Source organism: Leucoraja erinacea, chromosome 35, assembly GCF_028641065.1.
Source record: "Leucoraja erinacea ecotype New England chromosome 35, Leri_hhj_1, whole genome shotgun sequence".
NCBI classification, from domain to species: Eukaryota; Metazoa; Chordata; class Chondrichthyes; order Rajiformes; family Rajidae; genus Leucoraja; species Leucoraja erinaceus.
Genome location: NC_073411.1, coordinates 2,836,096 through 2,859,580, shown reverse-complemented (window position 1 = coordinate 2,859,580; position 23,485 = coordinate 2,836,096). Strand labels below are relative to the sequence as shown.

At 44.8% G+C, this 23,485-nt stretch overlaps 1 protein-coding gene across 1 annotated transcript in view; it reads right to left on the bottom strand.

Moving 5' to 3' along the window:
- Nucleotides 1-8,091: 8,091 nt before the first annotated feature.
- Nucleotides 8,092-23,485, bottom strand: part of zgc:152830 (uncharacterized protein LOC767682 homolog) — a 42,925-nt gene continuing 27,531 nt past the window's right edge. Inside the window, exons 9-17 of the mRNA XM_055662028.1 lie at nt 23,399-23,474; nt 21,661-21,746; nt 18,209-18,313; nt 16,465-16,540; nt 16,068-16,186; nt 14,671-14,763; nt 12,469-12,526; nt 11,297-11,478; nt 8,092-9,527 (exon numbers count right to left, since the gene is read on the bottom strand). Coding sequence (XP_055518003.1) covers nt 9,393-9,527; nt 11,297-11,478; nt 12,469-12,526; nt 14,671-14,763; nt 16,068-16,186; nt 16,465-16,540; nt 18,209-18,313; nt 21,661-21,746; nt 23,399-23,474 — 930 coding nt within the window. The 3' untranslated portion in view covers nt 8,092-9,392. The remainder of the gene's footprint in view (nt 9,528-11,296; nt 11,479-12,468; nt 12,527-14,670; nt 14,764-16,067; nt 16,187-16,464; nt 16,541-18,208; nt 18,314-21,660; nt 21,747-23,398; nt 23,475-23,485) is intronic.

Below are 23,485 nucleotides of genomic sequence, written 5' to 3'. Positions count from 1 at the left end.
AGTGGTGATTACTAAATATAAATAGTAAAGGCATGGGAGAATTATGTCTATCTAAGAGATAGATCTCTTAGGTAGGCATAATTCTCCGTGCCTTTCATCCGCAGTACTTGTAACCCTTGAAGGTCTGTCAGCGCTGCTTCAAGTCGTCAATTTCAAGTGGGGCTGAAGGCAGCTGAAATTCTGCCTTTGCAACACTGCGCGGGCGCATCAGCCTACTGCGCATGCGCAGCGCTAGTTTCTTGGCGGGGTTTTCAAATATGGATTGTCATCATTTATCTTAGGAAACAAAGAGAGAAGAATGGAGTTTAGCTTAATTTATGAGTGGCGTACATGGGGAAGGCAGGTAGATGTTTCCCCAGGTAGGGAATAGGTTTAGGCTCTGAGGGGTAGATTTTTCACACAAAGAATATTTGTTATTTAGAGTGAGCTGCCAAAGATGGTGGAAGAGGGAGGAACTTTCAAGATGTATTTGGACAGTATTTGAATGAGCAGGGCATAGAGATATATAGAATGAATGCAGACAATTTAGATAATCACGGTCAGTGTAACTGCAGTGGGCTGAGGGCCTTTTTATGATGTGTTTCCATGTATATTGGTTACAGATAGCAAACATTTCAACTCCAACGTGGAAAGTCAATAAATGGTAGATATTGAAAAAAAAAAATTATGCTGGAAACAGCCAGGTCAGGCAGCGTCTGTGGAAAAGGAATCCAAGTTAGCATTTCAGATCAGAGAACCTTTTGTCAGTTTCCAGCATTTTCTGGTTTTAATTTCAGCTGTTAGCATTCTCAAATGAACAGCTATCTTTGTTCAGATCACCGGTGCTGTCTGTGTGGCATTTGCATATTCTCTGCAACCATCTGGGTTTCCTCTAGCTGTTTGGTTTAATTCCCAAGATGTACTGGTTACTACAAATTACCCCGAATATACATAGCTGGTGGGAGAATCAGGAGGATGTGAATCGATAAAAGAGAGAAACCAGGTTGCACAAAATAGTGGGGATATGGAAAACATAAAACTACAATGCGGCAAGCAGAAAATACCTGCTTCAAGCTGAAGCTCAATTTTTCAACAAAAATACCTGCTTCAAATCATTGTTTAAGAAGGAACTGCAGATGCTGGAAAATCGAAGGTACACAAAAATGCTGGAGAAACTCAGCGGGTGCAGCAGCATCTATGGAGCGAAGGAAATAGGCAACATTTCGGGCCGAAACCCTTCTTCAGACTGATGGGTGGGGGAGAAGAAAGGAATAAGGAGGAGGAGGGCTGAGGGATAGGAGGAGACAGCCTGAGGGCTGAGGAAGGAGAGGAGTGCCATCGTGCCGGTGCCAAAACACTCCACTGCGGCAAGCCTCAACGACTTCTGCCCAGTTGCACTTACTCCCATCATCACCAAGTGCTTCGAGAGGCTGGTCCTGGCACACCTCAAAGGCTGCCTACCCCCCACACTGGATCCCTATCAGTTTGCCTACCGCAAGAAAGGAGGACGGAGGATGCCATCTCAACGGCACTTCACTCCGCCCTCTCCCACCTCGACAACAGAAACACGTACGTAAGAATGCTGTTCATCGATTCCAGCTCAGCATTCAACACCATTATACCATCTAAACTGATCACCAAACTCGGTGAACTGGGCATCGACCCCTCCCTCTGCAACTGGATACTGGACTTTCTAACCACCAGACCCCAGTCTGTGAGGTTAGACAAACACACCTCTTCAACCCTCACCCTGAGCGTTCCACAGGGCTGAGTGCTGAGCCCCATCCTCTTCTCCCTCTTCACCTATGACTGCACACCTGTACATGGTACTATCACAATCATCAAGTATGCAGATGATACAACGGTGATTGGCTTCATCAGCAACAACGATGAGCCGGCCTATAGGGAGAAGGTCCAGCTCCTAGCAGCATGGTGCGCTGACAACAACCTGGCCCTTAACTCCAAGAAGACCAAGGAGCTCAATGCAGACTTCAGGAAGTCTAGGGGCAGCACGTACACCCCCATCCACATCAACGGGACGGAGGTGGAACGTGTTTCCAGCTTCAGGTTCCTGGGGGTCAACATCTCCGATGACCTCTCTTGGACCCACACTACCTCAACTCTGGCCAAGAAGGCTCACCAGCGTCTCTTCTTCCTGGGGAGACTAAAGAAGGTCCATCTGTCTCCTCAGGTGAACTGTCTCTTCTGGTGAACTTCTACCGCTGCACCATCAAGAGCATCCTTACCAACTGTATCACAGTATGGCATGGCAACTGCTCTGTCTCCGACCTGAAAGCACTGCAGAGGGTGGTGAAAATTGCCCAACGCATCAACGGTTCCTCACTCCCCTCCATTGAGTCTGTCCAAAGCAAACGTTGTCTGCAGAGGGCGCTCAGCATCGCCAAGGACTGCTCTCACTCCAACCACAGACTGTTTACCCTCCTACCATCCGGGAGGCGCTACAGGTCTCTCCGTTGCCGGACCAGCAGGTCCAGTAACAGCTTCTTCTCTGCGGCTGTTACACTACTCAACACTGTACCTCGGTGATTGCCAATCACCCCCCCCCCACGGACACTCCTCCCACCAGGAAGAAAAATACTATGACTGTTTGCACGTAAATAGATTTATTTATTGCTCATATTTATGTCGCTCTTCGAGGGAGATGCTAACTGCATTTCGTTGTCTCTGTACTGTACACTGCACAATGACAATAAAGTTGAATCTGAATCTGAATCTGAGAAAGGGGAGAATTTTGTTAGCCCTTGCTGTCTCCTCCCCTTCCTCAGCCCTCGGGTTGTCTCCTCCCATCCCTCAGCCCTCGGGCTCCTCCTCCTTTTTTCTTTCTTCTCCCCTCCCCCCATCAGTCTGAAGAAGGGTTTCGTCCCGAAACATTGCCTATTTCCTTCGCTCCATAGATGCTGCTGCACCCGCTGAGTTTCTCCAGCATTTTTGTGTACCTTCAAATTATTGTGTGCAGTTTTGGTCTCCCAATTTCAGGCAGGGCATTCTTGCTATTGAGGGAGTGCAGCGTAGGTTCACAAGGTTAATTCCCGGGATGGGGGGGACTGTCGTATGTTGATAGAATGGAGTGGCTGGGCTTGTTTACTCTGGAATTTAGAAGGATGAGAGGGCATCTTATTGAAACATATAAGATTATTAAGGGTTTGGGCACGCTAGAGGCAGGAAACATGTTCCCGATGTTGGGGAGTCTAGAACCAGGGGCCACAGTTTAAGAATAAAGGGCCTGTCCCACTTGGGCGTCATTTGCGCGGCACGCAGATGGCGCATCACGATGGCGTGTCACGCAGATTTTGTACATCCCAAAATCTTGGGGCATCGCGCGCAACCGCTCGTCATTGCCTACATCACAACACGCGCGTAATTAGCACCATGCACGCATCATGTGTGTGTGTCGCCCAAGTGGAACAGGCCCTTAAGGAGTAAGCCATTCAGAACGACGAGGAAAAACTTTTTCACTTTAAGAGTTGCGAATCTGTGGAATTCTCTGCCTCAGAGGACGGTGGAGGCTGGTTCGCTGCATGCTTTCAAGAGAGAACTAGATAGGGCTCTTGAAGATCGCAGAGTCAAGAGATATGGGGAGATGGCAGGAACGGGGTACTGATTGTGGATAATCAGCCTTGATCACATTGAATGGTGGTGCTGGCTCGAGGGGGCGAATGGCCTACTCCTGCATCTATTGTCTATTGCGATACATCTGCAGAAAGAGAAAGTAATTAACATTTTTGGTTAAGGACCCCTCCTCAGAACTAAAGGAAGTGCCAGCTTGCAAAATTGAAGTGATGGGATGAGATTGTTTTAGGTATGGAATAGACTTGATAGGTTGGGAATGTCAGGACATAATGTTTCACGAATAAATGTAATTACTATTAATATATGGTGGTGCTGTGAGGCAGCAGCTCTACCAGCTGCACTACTGGGCAGCACAGTAGCTCATCGCAGCACCAGAGTCCCAGGTTCGATCCTGACATTAGGTGCTGTCTGCGTGGAGTTTGCATATTTTCCCAGTGGCTGCATGGGTTCTGCCGGGTGCTCCAGTTTCCTCCCTCATCCCAAAGACATGCAGTTTTGGAGGTTAACTAACCACTTGAAATTGCCGTTAGTGTATAGGGAGTGGATAGGTAAGTGGGATAAAACAGAACTAGTGTGAACAGATAGATGATCAAGGTTTGGCACCGACCAAGGGCCGAAGGGCCTTTTTCCACACTGTATCTCTAAAATAAAATATGCCTTACAATATGGAACCCACTCAAGCATATAATGATGATAAATATGTAGATAAAGAATCTAGACTTTGCAGGATCAACTAGGATAACAGAAGACTCATGTTCTTCTGCCTCACATTGACTGCTTGCTACTAATGCAAGGTTAGGTGGTGAGAGGAATGCAGACAGGCTCCAGGCAGTCCTGACAGCATAAGGAACTTGGCATGATGCTGATGAGTGTAATGTGAAAAGTGAGGCTGTCCATAAATTTGGAGATTCAGATGTCCATGTACATAAAAAATAATTTAACCTTAATAAGAATGTACAGCAAACAATTAGGAAAACAAACGGCATGTTAGCCCTTATTTTACAAGGATTGGAGTATTAGAGTAGGGACACCTGGCTCCAATGAAGGCCCTGGCCAAACTATCTGGAATACTGCATGCAGGTTTGGTCCACACATGAAGAAAATTATTACGATGGAAATGCTGCAATGGTTGACTCCTGAGATGTGGATTTTTAAACAGACTCGACTCCATACCCCCTGATCCCTTTAGCCACAAGGGCCACATCTAACTCCCTCTTAAATATAGCCAATGAACTGGCCTCAACTACCTTCTGTGGCAGAGAATTCCACAGATTCACCACTCTGTGTAAAAAATGATTTCCTCATATCGGTCCTAAAAGTCTTCCCTCTTATCCTTAAACTGTGACCCCTAGTTCTGGACTTCCCCAACATCAAGAATAATCTTCCTGCATCTAGCCTGTCCAACCCCTTAAGAATTTTGTAAGTTTCTATAAGATCCCCCCTCAGTCTTCTGAATTCCAACGTGTACAAGCCGAGTCTATCCAGTCTTTCCTCATATGAAAGTCCTGCCATCCCAGGAATCAGTCTGGTGAACCTTCTCTGTACTCCCTCTATGGCAAGAATGCCTTTCCTCAGATTAGGAGACCAAAACTTTACGCAATACTCCAGGTGTGGTCTCACCAAGACCCTGTACAACTGCAGTAGAACCTCCCTGCTCTTATACTCAAATCCTTTTGCTCTGAATGCTAACATACCATTTGCTTTCTTCACTGCCTGCTGCACCTGCATTCTTACTTTCGATGACTGGTGTACCATGACAACCAGGTCTCGTTGCATCTCCCCTTTTCCTAATCGGCCACCATTCAGATAATAGTCTACTTTCCTGTTTTTGCCACCAAATATACCTCACAATTCATCCACATTATACTGCATCTGCCATGCCTTTGCCCACTCACCCAACCTATCCAAGTCACCTTGCAGCCTCCTAGCATCCTCCTCACAGCTAACACTGCCCCCCAGCTTCGTGTCATCCGCAAACTTGGAGATGTTGCATTCAACTCCCTCATCCAGATCATTAATCTATATTACTAAAAGTCTGTTCTTGACCGGTTTTGGCTTTCTGTGCTGCGATTTCTGAGAGTACGCCGCCATCTACGGCCACCTCGCTCAGAGCCCCCTCCGCCGCATGTGTGCCGAGGATTTTTCCCGTCGATGAAAATTGACAGAGATATTAATGTTTTTACAAAATTCCCCATTCTCTCTGCTGCCCCTGCTGGAGGGAGGGGGGGGGAGGGACTATAAAACCAGGAAGTGGCGTGCCTCAAACAGTCTCTGCAAGTGGTGTGCCTCAATCAGTCTCTGTAAGTGGTGTGCCTCAATCAGAGCTCTGAATGACACTGACAAATGTCTACAGCACTGCGAGTACCCTTAATTTGGTTTGAAAATGAAAACATGGTTAGAGGTAAAAAAGCACTGCCTACAAATGGTTGTTTGGGTTTGGGTTGAAGTACAAATACATTCTCTCTCTCTCCCCCCCCCTCTCCTCCTCCCCCAGTCCCTCTTCCTTTCCCTCTCCCTCTGCCCCCCCCCTCCTCTCCTCCTCCCCCCCCCCCCCCCCTCTCCTCCTCTTCCCCCTCTTCCCCCCTCTCCTCCTCTTTCTCCTCTCTTCCCCTCTCTCTCTCCCATATAACAATTACAGCACGGAAACAGGCCATCTCAACCCTTCTAATCCGTGCCGAACACCTAATCTCCCCTTTTCAGACCATAACCTCCATTCCCTCCATCCATATAACTATCCCCCCCTTTAAATGAAAAAACCCCCTCCACCTCACTGGAAGCTCACCACACAGCTACCCTCTGAGTACCCCCCCCCTCCCCTCCCCCCACCTTCCCTCCCCCCCCCCTTCTGAAAGTCCAGATATAACACATCCACTGGTTCTCCCTTATCCACTCTACTAGTTACTTCCTCGGAAAATTCTATAAGATTCGTCAGACATGATTTACATTTCATAAATCCATGCTGACTTTGTCCAATGAACTCACCACTTTCCAAATGTGCTGCTATCTCATCTTTAATAACTGACTCCAGAATTTTCCCCACCACCGATGTTAGACTAACTGGTCTGTAATTCCCCGTTTTCTCTCCCCCTCCCTTTTTAAAAAGTGGGGTTACATTAGCTACCCTCCAATCCTCAGGAACTACTCCAGAATCTAAAGAGTTTTGAAAAATTAACACTAATGCATCCACTATTTCTGCGGCTACTTCCTTAAGTACTCTGGGATGCAACTTACCCGGCCCTGGGGATTTATCAATTTACCCAACACCACTTCCCGGCTAACCTGGATTTCACTCAGTTCCTCCATCCCATTTGACCCCCTGGTCCCCTGATATTTCTGGCAGATTATTTATGTCTTCCTTAGTGAAGACCGAACCAAAGTAATTATTCAATTGGTCTGCCATGTCCTTGTTTCCCATGATCAATTCACCTGTGTCTGACTGCAAGGGACCTACATTTGTTTTAACTAATCTTTTTCTCTTGACATATCTATAAAATCTTTTGCAGTCAGTTTTTATGTTCCCTGCCAGTTTTCTTTCATAATCTATTTTCCCTTTCCTAATTAAGCCTTTTGTCCTCCTCTGCTGGACTCTGAATTTCTCCCATTCCTCTGGTAGGCTGCTTGTTCTGGCTAATTTGTAGGCTTCCTCTTTTGTTTTGATACTATCCCTGATTTCCCTTTCTTTAAGTTCAGGACCCTTGTTTCTGAATTAACAATGTCACTCTCCATCCTAATGAAGAACTCAACCATATTATGGTCACTCTTGCCCAAGGGGCCAACACAACAAGACTGCTAACTAACCCTTCCTCATTACTCAATACCCAGTCTAGAATAGCCTGCTCTCTCGTTGGTTCTTCTACATGTTGGTTTAGAAAACTATCCCGCATCCATCTCAAGAAATCCTCTTCCTCAGCACCCCTGCCAATTTGATTCACCCAATCTATATGTAGATTGAAGTCACCCAACAGGAAATTATAAACGCGTGCAACTAAGGTAAAGCCATAATGGTTTTACCTTAGTTGCACGCGTTTATAATTTCCTGTTTGATGCCATCCCCAACTCCACTACTACTGTTAGGTGGCCTATTATTGCGTTAATCGCCTCTAACCAGCAACGCCTCCTTTTCCTTTCTGTCTATCCCTCCTGAATATTGAATATCCCTGGATATCCTGGAGTACATGTGGATAGACACAAAATTCTGGAGTAACTCAGTGCGACAGGCAGCATCTCGAGTCCCAAAATATCACCTATTCCTTCTCTCCAGAGTCACTCCAGCATTTTGTGTCTATCTTTGATTTAAACCTGCATCTGCAGTTCCTTCCTACACAGAGTACATGTTTCCTTTGCTAATGTGACTGGATGTGGTGAACATTTTGAAATTAAAGGGGTTATTCATTAAGGACTGAGATGAGAAATGTCTTCATCTAAAGGATAGTGAATCTTTGGAATTCTCCACCCAAGAGCAAAATCTTCCCTAAATAGTTATGAGTGGACCAGAAAGATTGAACAACTCGACAGTTTCAGTCAGTTACTGATTCCAATATTTTATTGTTGATTACAGAAAGAAGGCCAAAATCACAATTTATTAAGAAGTTGGCACAATCCAAAGCACAGGAAACACATTGCATCATTTTTAATCCACAACAAAAACCATAAATCACAATGGGGAGTGCAGTCACATGCCATGGAATTGCACTTGCAGTCATTCACTCTTGGAATAAAGTTACAAAGAACCTTCCATGTCCTCTTAAGGTATCAGAATGAGAAAATACTTCACTCCGTTAAATACCTTGCCATTATCACCAGAGACCTTTCTAAAAAAATCTTGTTCGATAACAATAGGATTACTGTTCACTAAATCATGATCATGACACTTTCATACATTCAGATGCCTCTCTGATTTAACTAAGTAGTGAAAGCACCATTTTAAGTATGTGTCTGTCAAATCTAATGCAAGATCTGTCTCCACTTTGATTGAAGTTCAGCCTTTTTTTGAAAGAATAGTAGAAAATAGAACTGCTTCACATTTGCTGATTTCCCTTGGTCTAAAAATTGTCCAGTAAAGACAAGCTTTGGTCACAACAGGAAACCCAGAGCTTTATATTGCAAAGAAAGTATCTCGCAGCCATTGCTGCATAGATTAGTCTAATTGTATCTTTTTGCTGAATGTAGTTAACGATGAACAGAAATAGTATTCTAGTTGGGAGCCACACTATAGAAAAATGCATACACAATTACAGGACCTCGTGAAAGGCAGACCTTCCTCTAAGTGGTACACTCGGTTTTCAATCCCATGATAATGCAATAGTGACCAATTAACACAAAAATGCTACTTTCAAAAGTGCAATCTGATTTTGATGAAAACTTCAATGCCAAGGGTGCACAATTATTGAAACTACACTTATTAGCAGCAGATCTTTGAACACAAATCCTACCAAATGCACAGGCACCTTTAACACTTTGCTTTTTGACTGCTGTGATTCCATTCATTTCCTGCATGTGATGGATTGGCCCTCAAAATCTACCCATTTTTATTGAAATATTTAGATTGCACAACACAAAAAATACATAGAGAAACAGTGAACTCACTGATTATCCTACCTGAGAAAAGTTTGGAGTGTTGGTTAACCTGCAGGTAGACTATCCTAGTAAAGCTCCACTGTATGGCTACGACATTATCATTAACTTCAAATTTCCTTCAGAATCAAGTCGACAAGCTGACCACTTCCCTGGAGTTCCTGCGATTAGACTTTTCTAGGTGGTCTCTGAATGCTGATTAGAAAAAATCATCTCAATGGACCAGACTATTGCAAACATCTATTTGCTCAAACACGATGTAGGATGTACTTTGCTGCCAGAGCAAGCACCGGTGATCCAGTTGGTACCCCAGGGAATGGGCCAGAAGATCCAGCTATGTCAATGTGGGAGTAGCAAAGGGGTTTTTCAGAATCTATTCCATGCTGCAAGAAAAGAATCAATTTAGTACATACGGTTTTACAGCACGCATAATTGCAAAGCATCACCATAAAGCTGAGAATAGCTTGAAAATAAAAATGCAAGTGAAAAAGACAAATCTTAAGTATCATCATCTCCATAATTGGATTATTACAATTCTTCCCTCATACCCATCTAGTCCAAAGGGCTTCCACCCAAATTTTCAACTGCCCATTTCTCTCCAAAGATGCCACACCAGTGAGGTTTCCTCTACAGTTTGTCGTTTGTGCCACATAATTCATTTCATTTGCCCATTCCACCAGCCTTCATATTTGTTTCAAGTTTGTAACTATCCACTTCGCAGCTTAACACACGTCTAATACACCTGTTCTGTCTTCAGTAAAATTGAGCTTTGTACAACCAAATTATTAATAAGAAAAGCAGTGGCCGAAATACTGGCCATCAGTGACAAATCACCTTACACCTCCCCTCTGTCTTGGCACTACAGGTGCACAACCTTTTATCCGGTGTTCCGGAAACCGAAAAACTCCAGAAAACCGGCCATTTTTTCCAAGATGTCGTCTGCACACCAAAGCTCGCGTTTGGCGCCAAACTTGACCCGAAACGACCCACGGTCAACCCAGGTCTGTACTACTGTAGCGGCTGCCTCCTCCCCGGAGACCGGGGAGACACTTAAACATCTGTAAATGATTGCTTAAATGTTAGTTTGGAGGACTTTTATGTGAAGGGGGGGGTTGAAGGGGTAAACTTTAATTCTCAGTCCCCTACCTGGTCGGAGAGGCGGGGAGCAGTCAATGCCTTACCGGGTCGCCGTGCAGTATGCTCCGCAGCGCTGTGGCCGCCAACCCAGCTGGAGCTGCGGCTGCCGCCGGTTGTAGCTCCGACCCCGGCAACTCTACCCCTGGCTGCGAGGCGCTCCAAATCCAGCGCCGCCCGCAGCCCCAGCTCCGCGAACGTTGGGAGAAGGCGGCCTCAGCGCCCTGGAGCTTACCGCACAGCGACCCGGTAAGGCATTGCCCGCTTCCCGCTGGTATCCCAGCGCTGCTGGGGCTGCGGGCGGCGCTGGATTTGGAGCGCCTCGCAGCCAGGGGTCGAGTTGCCGGGGTCGGAGCTCCAACCGGCACCGCCCGCGGCCGGACGGAGCCCCCAGCTCCGCGATGTTGGGAGTTGCCGACCAGGTAGGGGACTAAGAATTAAAGTTTACACCTTCACCCACCCACCCCATAAAATCCCTCCAAACTAACTGACTAACATTTATGCAATGATTTACAATGATTCCCCGGTCTCCGGGGAGGAGGCAGTCGCTCCAGACTTTTCAAGCCGCCCGCGCTACCTACCTAATCTACGCTAGAAATCTTCCATTCGGAAATCCGAAAATGTCCGAAATCCGACAAGTGTCTGGTCCCAAGGCTTTCGGATAAAAGGTTGTGCACCTGTACTATTATTTAGCTAATCTTCTGGGGTGGAAGGTTGCAACCTTCACGTGGTCCGCCCTGTTTCGACGAATGCAATCAACCCGGCGTGTACAATCAAATAAGATCAAATAGAACAAGTTGTCCTACAACTTTAGGCTGTGCACGCCATACGCAAGAAGAAGCTAATCTTCTATCCACGCTGTTACAGGAGTTACGGTCTATTAAAATTGCATGAATGTATGACAACACAACAAAGTTAAACATTGTTGAATTCAGTTTTTGTGCAATCAACTGGCTGAAGTTCCACAACATACACCTGGAAGCTCAACTTAAAATGCCTCATAATTCATAAACATTACCTTATCTAGGCCAGAACCCATGATGAGGAAAGCTGCAGGTGATTGGTGGCCACGGGGTGTGGCGCTGGATGGCAAGTTGTTACACTGTAAAATATCCTCATATTCCGACTTTCCTTTGTGGAAATCATAATCATCGCGGCGAATGGTAGAGATTTCAAAAGGATCACCCACTTCATCACCAGCTACCAGCAACACACAACAGCAAAATGTTTTGTTTGTACAGCAATCACATTGCAATAATTAACATGTAGTACGTTACTACAACTAGAGCAAGTGTCATAGACACTTATGGAAACAAACCCTTCAACCCACTTAGTCCACGCCAACCATTCACTCCAATCCTAAACAAACCCCATTTAGTTTTCCCCACATTACCATCAACTCCCGAGATTCTACCTCTCAGCTACACACTAATGCAATATGCAGTGACTGATTAAACTGTTAGCCTACGTGTGTTTGGGATGAGATGGAAAACCAGAGCACCTGGAGGAAACCCACAAGGTCACAGGAAGAATGTACAAACTTCACACAGACAGTATTCGAGATGAGAAATGAGCTCAGGTTGCTTGTGGTTGAGCTGTAACTCGCTTTGCTGCACACTGCATCAACTGCCCCCACCGTCAACAACAACACAATGCATTTCGTTGTCTCTGTACTGTACACTGACAATGACAATTAAAATTGAATCTGAATCTGAATCTTATTCCCCACCCTACCCCACGCAACAAAAGCTTTCATAACAAGTGTTAGTCCAGGAGGCAGGAAGGTCATGTCTACAGCTTATCTTTCTTGGCCTATTCCGAGCTATATCAAACTACATGTAAAATAGTGCACACAGTGCTTAGAATTTATACTTTTGAGTGGAATCAATATAAAGCTATTAGGAAGATAGATGGGGTCAAGGAAAGAGTGTTCACGTCGCGGCCCTGTCTCCACCAATCTTTCCACCACCACGCACAAGAAGCACAAGAAGCGACAAGACAGACACCATTGTATGCAGATGCCGAGAGGTGTGTTCAGCTCTGGCTGAACAACTTCTAATCCTGTGTGTGGACTCGATAACAAGAAGAAGAAGAAGGAAGATAGATTCTTGCCATATTGCTCATCTTTTACATTTAGAGAGGTGAATTTGCTAGTACAGCAGTAGATGTGGAGGGACAAATTGTTCTTACCCCCTTGAAGCCCATGAGCAGTCCTGGCCCAGCGTGCAGGACCATTATCCATTATTATCTGCAACAAAAAGCCGAGTTGTTTAAAGCATGCAAAGAAAACAGATTCAAGATTAAACGTCAGGTGCCACAGAGCTACACAGCACAGAAACAGGGCCCTTGGCTCATCTTCTCCATGCTGGCCAAGTTGGCATACTGGGTTAGTCCCATTTATCGACATTTGGCCCAGAGACTTCTCAAACTCTTCCTATCCATGTATCTGCCCAAATGTCTTTAGAAACTCGGAATTTTATCTGCTCTATAACTTCCTCTGGCAACGTCACCCATTCCTTCTCTCCAGAGATGCTGCCAGTCCCGCTGAGTTACTCCAGCATTTTGCGTCTACCCAGAGAATAACAGCAGATACTGCTGTGAACGTCACAGATGAAAACGTGCTTCTTTTGGCCCATTAAAATAGCTTCTAGTTGTCATATGAATACATGAATTTAGCTTGGCAATTGACTGGAAAGCTTATTTTCCAACTTTCGCGTCAATTCTGAGGCAAGTCCATTTGCGTTCAATTTAACTAAGACAAACTTCAGGTTTCAAGGCAATTTACAGAAGTGAGAGATTTTATTTACATACCTATGTCATCACAGCCCAACTCACAGCTGAATCACTGGAGACTAATTGCACATAGTAAAATCCCATAAAAATGTAGTCGATACCCATTTCAATTACTGTTGTGTACTTGTTAGGTGTAAAATGCAGCCAGGACACTAATGATATCTCAGCTCTTCAAAGGAGATTGCTATAGATGTTTTAATTATTTTGGACAGACGGACGTATAACTCGAAGTCTCACCATAACACAACAAACCAAATGGCACAGCATTCAGCATCAGAATGTCTGTTTTAATTATGTTTTAACACCAAGGGACAGCACATATCAGACCGACTACACAAAATGACAAAAGATACACTTTTTATAATCAGAACCCACACAACTGACAGCAATACAATTCCAATTGTGTCACATTGGTCAGTGAGGATGCTGCAAGCTGGCAGCCCTGCCAGCAGCGTGTTAGTTTTTTCAACATTTTTTGTTTTTTTTGTGTGTTTTAATGTATGTTTTTAATGTTTCTTTGTATGTCTTGTGTGGGGGAGTAAGGGGGAAACCGCTTCGGTCACCTCCTCCACGGAGAGGTGACTTTTTGCATATCTCCTCCCCTGTGGCCTAAAATAAAGGATCGGTGCGGCTTTTCCCGGAGAAGCGCCTGGGGTTTCAGCAGCGGGCGCAGCGCAGACTTTCGTCGCGGAGCGCGGCAGCCTGAAGCTGCGGAGCTCTCGTCTGCAGAGCTCCAGCTGGCGCAGCGTCCGCAGCCTGGGATCTCTCGTTGGGGGCCCCGGAGAAGACCTTCAACTTCAACGCCTGCGGCCAACTTCTACCGCGGGCGCAGCAGGGACTTACCATCCGGAGCAGGGTCCCTTGCCGGGGGTCCCTGGAGAGGAGCTCTGACCGCCGGCTCTGCAACCCTGCAGTCTGCGGTGCTTCTGGCTGAGGCCCGGCAGGCATTTTAAATCTTCGACCGCCGACCTGCGGCCTACACTATCTTGAAGCCGCGGTCTTCGGTGGGGAGGCACCAATTCAGGACTTACTTGGACTTACCCAGTCTGTACATCTGGACGCCCGCAGAGACGACTGCGGAGGGTTGAGGTCCCGACCAAGGGGGAAAATGGAGGAGGACTGGTCAAATTTTGTGCCTTCCACCACAGTGATGAATGCTGTGATGGATGTTTGTGTAAATTTTTATTGTGCATTGTGTGTTATTTTTTTATTGTACCGCTGCTGGCAAATTCATTTCACTTGCACTTATGTGCAAGTGATGAATAAAACTTGATTGATTGATTGATTGGACAACATTCTATAAGTAGCAAAACTTCAAACTAGTTGATTTAATTTAGATAAATTCACTTTTAAGTTCCTACTCCAAACCTGACAAATTGGTTAAAGACACAAAGTACTGGAGTAACTCAGTGGGATCAGGCAGCATCTCTACAGAACATGAATTTTAGGTCAGAGTCCCAACCTGAGGTGTTGCCTATCCATGTTCTCCAGAGATGCTGACTGACCCACTAAGTTACTCCAACATCTTGTGTCTGATATTTGATGCAGTGCCAAACTATTTGCAAGCCCCTCACATTATAAACTATAGATTGAACTCACAGAATAATTGCAACCAACAGCTCGAATAGCATGGCCAGTCAGTGTGGCAATTGTGAACAATTCAAAGTGATTAGGTTCATATTTTTCAAGAGCCTGTAAAATAGAAATAGTAATAATTCATTTTGAAACAGGTAATGCTGGAACATGTACTTCTACTCAATGAGCAGGCTTAATGCTATTCAAACATCAGATACACTGAATGAAAACAAGTAATGTTTATGAAAATTTCCATCCCGCACTCAAATTCACTTGGTACATCGCCGACATCTCCCAACCGTTTCTAGATCTCACCGTCTCCATCACAGGAGACAGTCTATCGACTGACATCTATTACAAACCCACTGACTCCCATAACTATCTAGACTACACTTCTTCCCACCCTGCTTTCTGTAAAGACTCTATCCTCCACTCCCAATTCCTCCGTCTATGCCGCATCAGCACCCAGGATGAGGTTTTCCATACCATGTAATCGGCGATGTTCTCATTCTATAGGGAATGGGAGACCACTGTCTCCTCGATATCTCGTAGCTCTGCTCTTACCCCCCCCCCCGTAATAGGGACAGTCCCTTTTGTCCTCACCTTCCACCCCATCAGCCATCGCATACAGCACATGATCCTCCGACATTTACGTCACCTCCAACAGGATCCCACTGCAAGCCACATCTTCCCATCACCTTCCACCCCTTTCAGCTTTCCGCAGAGACCGTTCCTTCCACAATCTGGTCAACTCGTCCCTTCTCACCCCATCCCCAGGTACTTTCCCCTGCTACCCCAGGAGATGAAACACCTGTCCCTATATCCTCGACTCCGTCCAAGAGTCTTTTCAGGTGAGGCAGAGGCTCACTTGCACCTCCACCAACTGTATCCGCTGTTCCAGGTGTCGACTCCTATATATCAGCGAGACCAAGCGCAGGCTCGGCGATCATTTCGCTGTACACCGCTCAGTCCACCTAAACCTACCTGATCTCCCAGTTGCTCAGCAATTTAACTCCCCCCTGCCATTTCCAATCTGACCTTTCTGTCCTGGGCCTCCTCCATTGTCAGAGAGAGGCCCTGCAGAAGGACCTCTTTGCTCCTATACTCAACTCCTCTTGTTATGAAGGAAAACATGCCATTCGCTTTCTTCACTTCCTGCTATACCTGCATGCTTACTTTCATTGACTGATGAACAAGGACCCCGAGATCCCGCTGTAGTTCCCCTTTTCCCAACTTGACACCATTTAGATAATAATCTTCCTTCCTGTTTTTGCTACCAAAGTGGATAACCTCTCTTCAGTATAAGCTTATTATCAGTAAACATTCCTGCACAGTGAAATAAGAATGGAAGAATGTATCGTGTTTGCCCTGTGGACAACTCGTGTAGCTAGATGTGGACTGTAGGCAGGGACAGAACACACCTTTTCCTTCATGCTGCACAACAGATCCACCATTGCCATGCGCCCCTCAGCATCAGTATTTCCAACTCGAATTCTTCTCTTTGCACGAGATGTGATAATCTCATCGGCCACATAGCAGTCTAGGCACAAGAACACACAAGTTCAGGGCACAAAATTACATTTCAACTTGTTTATATTAGGGATAAATTTCAGAGTAACAAGTGCCTTTGAAAATACAAGAATCATCCGAATTTTTCAGGATCTTTTGCTGGCAACTAGAGCATAGTTTTTATCTCAGTATCTGATTCAACTGCTGATGATTTGGAATTTTATCTAAAGCAATACCATCTGTGCAAAGTCACACTGAGCAGTAACTGCAAGACTGGCATGTCTGTTTATTATTCCAGGATCACAGTACCTGAACCAACGCTGTTCCTGACCATTGACATTGCACCGATTACTTTGATTCCTCTGGGTTTCAGGACAGAAAGTACCTGCAGTTGGAGACAATTCAGGTCAGAAAAGAGCAGGTAAAACTTCAGAGACCAAGGTGATCTCAATCTTGCATCCTAAATGGCTATGTAGTGAAAGACTAAATTGCCGCAGCAATTAAATTCCTGTACTTCAACCAACGCCGACCTTACAGCAGCCCCCTATAACAACCATATAACCATATAACAATTACAGCACGGAAACAGGCCATCTCGGCCCTACAAGTCCGTACCGAACAACTTTTTTCCCTTAGTCCCACCTGCCTGCACTCATACCATAACCCTCCATTCCCTTCTCATCCATATGCCTATCCAATTTATTTTTAAATGATACCAATGAACCTGCCGACACCACTTCCACTGGAAGCTCATTCCACACCGCTACCACTCTCTGAGTAAAGAAGTTCCCCCTCATGTTACCCCTAAACTTCTGTCCCTTAATTCTGAAGTCATGTCCTCTTGTTTGAATCTTCCCTATTCTCAAAGGGAAAAGCTTGTCCACATCAACTCTGTCTATCCCTCTCATCATTTTAAAGACATCTATGAAGTCCCCCCTTAACCTTCTGCGCTCCAGAGAATAAAGACCTAACTTATTCAACCTATCTCTGTAACCCCCTGCACAACAACACTTCTCACTGCCTTGGGAAAGCAGCCATCATAATCAAGAACCACTTCCATCCCGGGCTTTCTCTGTACTCCTCGCTCCCATCAAGCAGAAGATGAAAGTTTGAAAGCACATGTCACCAGGTTCCGAAACAGCTTCTTTCCCACTGTTATCGGACTACTAAACAGTCCTCTCACATGTCAAGGTTGTGGCCGCCAATCTCCCAGCCCACCTCATTGGCTAGGCCACAGCTGGAATATAATATCCAGTTCTGGTTGACACTATAGCATAGGAGAGGAAGCAGACCAGATTCACCCCAATGCTACCCAAGAAGAAACTGGATTGTCTGGGTTTGTTTTCCTTGGAGCCGAGGAAGCTGTAGGTGGGTGGGAATGGACCTGATAGTGGAGTACAAATGATGAGCTGCACAGGTCGGTATAAATAAAATACTTTACCCCCCCCACCTCCCCCATGGCAGAGATGTCTAAGATAAGCAGGTGCAGCTTAACAGAGAAGAAGAGATTGAGGGATTGGGGAAGAAAACGTTTTCACCCAGAGGGTGGTTGGAGTCTAGAACATTCCAACTTCCATGTTATGCCACTTTCTCAACCACTCCCTACACAATCGGGGCAATTTACAGAGGCCAATTAACCTGCACATCTTTGGGATGCGAGAGGAACCCGGAACACCCAGAGGAAACCCACATGGTCACCTAAACATGGGTATTTGGTTGGCAGGGACATTAAAGGATCATGAGGGCACCCAAACTACAAACATATAACAATGAAATTATCCATTAGCCCAGTGTTGCAAGACATGTCCGAACTATGCAACATGTGCTTTAAATATTGAATTAGATTTATCGACATTTTGACATCAGCATTCCACGGTTTCTTTTCAAGGATGGTTAGTGATCTTTAATACAATAATCAGTATTATGTGACTGACAGTGTCATCTCTGTTGGAACCACTCTGAAAGCGATACACCAGTGGGAACTGCATAGTTAAAGAATGGTTGAGGCAAGTTATGGACTAACTTAAATAATGAATTGGAGATGGTGACGTACCTGGAAGATCCCAGCAACAGCAGCAGCTCCACATTTGTCTCTGTGCATTCCTGCCATAATACCACCAGCTTTGATGTCGGCACCACCAGTATCATACGTTACTCCCTAGAGGGAAAAACATTTTTACATCTGTATAACTGATATCCACTGCTCAATCCAAAGACAAATAATTTGTGAACCATTCCACAAAAATACACACTTTTCTGACAATTTGCTCAAATCTTTGATTGATAGTAGTTTATAACATCTTTTTAAAATTCTATACAGGACCCATCCACACAGCACAATCTGAAAGACTATTTGAGTTATTGATTAAACAGTTTTAAATCCAATTAATTAGTATGTCTTTGCATTTTGCCTTAACACATCTTTTTCAGGTTGACTATATATTATATATTATTATTATATTATCAAAACTCTCATCTTGCTTGTTTATTTGTTGTATGAGAGTCCTGGAAACTCCGCCAAAACGGTACACGATAGCGCTACAATTTTTGGCCCATCTTACTCACCATTGTCCTGCTGTGTGCAATACCCAAGTTTAGTTCAGATTGATGGTATATTTTATAAGTTATTGGCATTAAACTTTACAAAACCACTTTTCCACTTGCCCTAGCCGTCAGACGCGTTCAACGTCACAATGGGATCCCAAACATCATTTTTAAAAAAATAAAATATCGTGATTTTCATTGACATTGATTTTATTCTAAAAAAACTCAATTTTAATAAAGTTCTTCCGCTTTCATTATCATCTAACATTGTGTTGAGGTTATTTTAAAGAAAAAACGATTTTCATTAAGAATTCCATTAAAGAATATTGTCATAGTGGGGGTGGGGTGGGATAGGGGGGAGGTAAGGCATTGGGGAGCAGGGGATCGAGGGAGAGGAGGGGGTAGGGAGGGGAAAGTGGGGGAGGTGAGGGAGGAGAGTGGGTAGGAGAGGAGGGGGAAGTGGGGGAGGTAGAGAGTGGGGGATAGAGAGAGAAGAGGGCAGTGGGGGAGGACAGTAGGGAGAGTGGGGGGGGGGGGATAGAGGAGAGGTGAGGAGTGGGGGAGCAGGGGATAAAGGGAAAGGAGGGGGTAGAGGGGGGAGTGGAGTTGAGGGAGGGAGTGCCTGAGGGTGGGGGAAAGGAGAGGGAGAGGTGAGGGATGGAGTGGGAAATAAGAGGGAGGGTGAAGAGGAGGGGGTGGGAGTGCTGGGGATGAGGGGGAATGTAGGAGGATAGGGCTAGGAAGCGGGATGGCAAGGTAATGGAGGAGGGGAGGGGGAAGAGGAAGGATGGGAGGGGAAGAGGGAGTGAGGGGAGTAAGCAGAGGAGGGTTGGTGGAGGGTGAGGAGAGGGAGGAGGGGAACAGGGGACTGAAGAGGGAGAGTGAGATGCATTCACATGAATCTTATATTTTACAGGTTATTGTCATTATGAAGTTTAAAAACACCAGTCGGGCTCCCAAATGCCGGCCGCGCCTGCCCAGTTGGGGGAGGGTTGCCGTGACTCGCGTCACAATGGCTATATCTGGCTTAACAACGGGAACCCGTTAGCCGCGCCTGTGCAATTGAGGGCTATGGGTGAGTGGTGGAATATTGCCTTGGGGGACCAGTCCAATTGGTCCGCACTTGGTCTAGTTTCTATTATAAAAACCGAGGAAATCTGCTTTTAGGAAACCAAGTCCCCTAATTCTTCATCGCAATATAGATCGAGCACTGAAGGATTAGCTTCTGCTCAGCACCCTTTCTAATGCCACAAAAAGTACTTGTGTGACACTCTTGCCATCAGGGTAGGAGTCTGAAAACTAACATCCAGGTTCCGGAACAGCTTCTTCCAAACAACCAGACTATTGAACTCTACGAACTCCAACTAAACAACAAACTGATCGTTTCGCCGAACATCTCCGCTCGGTCCGCAATAACCAAGCTGACCTCCCGGTGGCTCAGCACTTCAACTCCCCCTCCCACTCCGACCTCTCTGTCCTGGGTCTCCTCCATGGCCACAGCAAGCAGCACCGGAAATTGGAGGAACAGCACCTCATATTCAGTTTGGGGAGTCTGCATCCTGGGGGCATGAACATCGAATTCTCCCAATTTTGTTAGTCCTTGCTGTCTCCTCCCCTTCCTCCGTCCCCCTGCTGTCTCCTCCCATCCCCCAGCCTTCGGGCTCCTCCTCCTTTTTCCTTTCTTGTTCCCGCCCCCGATCAGTCTGAAGAAGGGTTTCGGCCCGAAACTTTGCCTATTTCCTTCACTCCATAGATGCTGCTGCACCCGCTGAGTTTCTCCAGCTTTTTTGTGTACCAACAAACTGCTTTGGTTGCACAAGGGACTGCTGGCGGTTTAATTTTGCACTAAATTGATTTTATTTTTGTTTGAACTTTTTTTTCCTTAGTTTTTTTAATGATATAACCTTTTAAATACTGTGTTTACAAACCTGTTGTGCTTCTGTAAGTAAGAACTTCATTGTTCTGTTTCAGTACATATGACAATAAAACACTCAACTATTTGCTCTCGTGATTTGAATGAAGCACAATGGATAAATGTGGACAATTCTAACATTAGGTGAAAATTTCATAGACCTTGGTCTCTGCAAACAAAATTAAGGTGGCATTAATTCTACATTAACTGAGGCATAGAATACAGCAGGAGGTGGGAGGTGGGGTCATTGTACATACCATTTATGGATAAACTGGAGCACACTGTAAGTTCTAGTCACACTATTGGTGGGATGTGACAACACAAGAGGGCACAGAGGAGGTTTGAAGTTACCAGATCTGAAGAAATGGGAGACTGACTACACCCTGGTGATTTCTTTGAACAAAATAGACTGGGCAAAAGGTGGGGGATTTAATCAAAGTATGTAATGAGAAGCCCAATAACGATAAGCATGGATGGATCATTTCCTTGGTAGAGAGGGCATAGATTAGGCCAAGTTAATTGGTAGAAATAATTAGAGATGATTTTCCCATCTCTGCCCACCCATATTCAAAGTGTTGTGGGTCAGGGCTTGGTAGGGTTATCAGGACACACCTACCACAGCACTTGAAGTGGCACAATCTACTTAATTATAGTTCAAGAGCTAAACATTGTAAGCCTTGCCAGCCTAAAGAAACTGCCTCCACCAGAGCCAAAACACAAAATTCTATAATTTATAATTAAGGGACTCTAATGTAAAACTAGTCTCAATGGCAAATCAAAAAGTACAGGTGACGGAGGTCTAATATAAACAAAATGCCAGACACGACAAGTCTATGGAAGGAGAAACAGTTAACCTTTAGATGCTGCCTGATCAGTTTAGTCTTTCCAGCTACTTACCATCTTTTAATTTCAGTTCAGACCAATTAAATTAAAATCAAAGTCTATTTAACGCGGATAGGTATGCAAAATTAAATATAATGATAAAAACATTATAAGCATGGATTCAAAACAACAATGAGATAACCACAGGATATTAAACATTCTTATACCTTGCCAACAAGCAGGAGTGTTTTTTCTGTGGCACCTTCTCCAGTATATTCCAGCTCAATAACCCGTGCTTGATGACGTGGAACATCTGCAGTGATTTTTATTTTGAGAGGGGGTGGAAAAGAAAGCCACATTTTTAAAATATCGCCCTTTGGTCTATTAGATGGTTACATATGATCTAACTTACATGCAAGAACATAATGGTAATTAGTTTTAAACAGATCATTATAAAATTCAATTACTTAAGTACCAGAATTTCATTCCGATAGTTCAGATTAGAAATTATTCACGTGAAAACATTGCAGTGAGACAGAACAAAATTGTGACATTGTCTGAAGCAATCTTCCATAACATTGAGAACAGTCATAAACTGAAATTTTACGAATGCAAATTCAAAGCTGCAGAATATCCACAGTGAATAGTTATTATTTCAACAAGATAAAGCATTCAACGTTTACTTCTTTGTTTATAGAGTTGATGGTAGAAATATATTAGGGCGACACAAAGGTGCAGCTAGTAGAGCTGTTGCCTCAACGAGAGACCCAGATTTGATCCTCGCCTCGTGCCCTTCTGTGTGGAGTTTGCACCTTCTCCCCTTGACTGCATGGATTTCATCCAGGTGCTCTAGTTTCCTCCCATATGCCAAGAACGTGCCATTTGTAGGTCCTTATCCATTATAGGCTTATTAGAAAAGTTGGCATTAAAGGGACATTAAATCTTTCTAGTGGTCCATTATAGCATATCAAATACATAATCCCTGCTTCCTACCAAATTAATAAAACATGATTTTGGCGTTAAATCTGTGTCGCCTTGCCCAACTTAATTGGTCAGGCCACTGCTGGAGTACTGCATGTAGCTCCAGTCAACACAGTATTGGAGAGGAGAAGATATAGCTTGAAAGGGTTCAAAGGAGATGTTGCTTGGGATGGTGTTTCAATTATGAGACATTAGAAAGGATGGGTCTGCCTTCCCTGGAGAGGAAGTTAAAATGAGCCACAACTGAGATATACAATTATGAAGGGTATCGTATAGTTGTAATAACTAGAACTGTTGATAGCTCCTTTCCACTCAACAGATGCTGCTCAACCTGCTGAGTTCCTCCAGCAGATTGTTTGCTGTCATAGATAAAATCAGAGGACATAGATTTAGGGTTGGGGGGGGAGGGGGGTAAGAGTATTAGAAAGGATCTAATGGGGACCCTGATAATCCAGAGACTGGCAGTACCTCAAATGCACTGCCGAGAGTGGCAGAAGCAGAATTGCTGGCAACAATTAAGTGTAGGGATGAGCATTTGAATTACCTGGACATAAAAGGACAAGTGTTGGAAGATGAGATTGATATGGATGAATTCCCAATGGTCAACATGGACATCATGGGCCAATAAACCATTTCCACCACATTTAATAAACTTTCTTCTTTGCTGGAGACGGATGCAAAGTACTTTTCCCTTGGCATCCACACGCAACTTCTCCTTTTGTCCTTAACCCCACTTGTCAACATACTTCCCTTTTTACTACATATTCCTGTAGAACATTCATGAAATATCATGCATGTTAACATTTTCTTTCGCTGCCTCATTTTAGTTTTCACTTCCCTTCTGATTCTTTTGAACCAAGGAAATAACAACAGTACTAACTACAATTTCCATACCGGGATCATAGAATCACGTGATTAGAATTTGTTTTTTAATCTGAAAATTCACCACGCTATTTCCATGCTGCACCCCCAGACTAATCTTACCTTTGGCACAGCGATTGACTGCTGCCAAGCATGGGTATTTCTCCTGTAGAGTTGCTACATCGCTAGTTACTGATACCTGGCAACAAA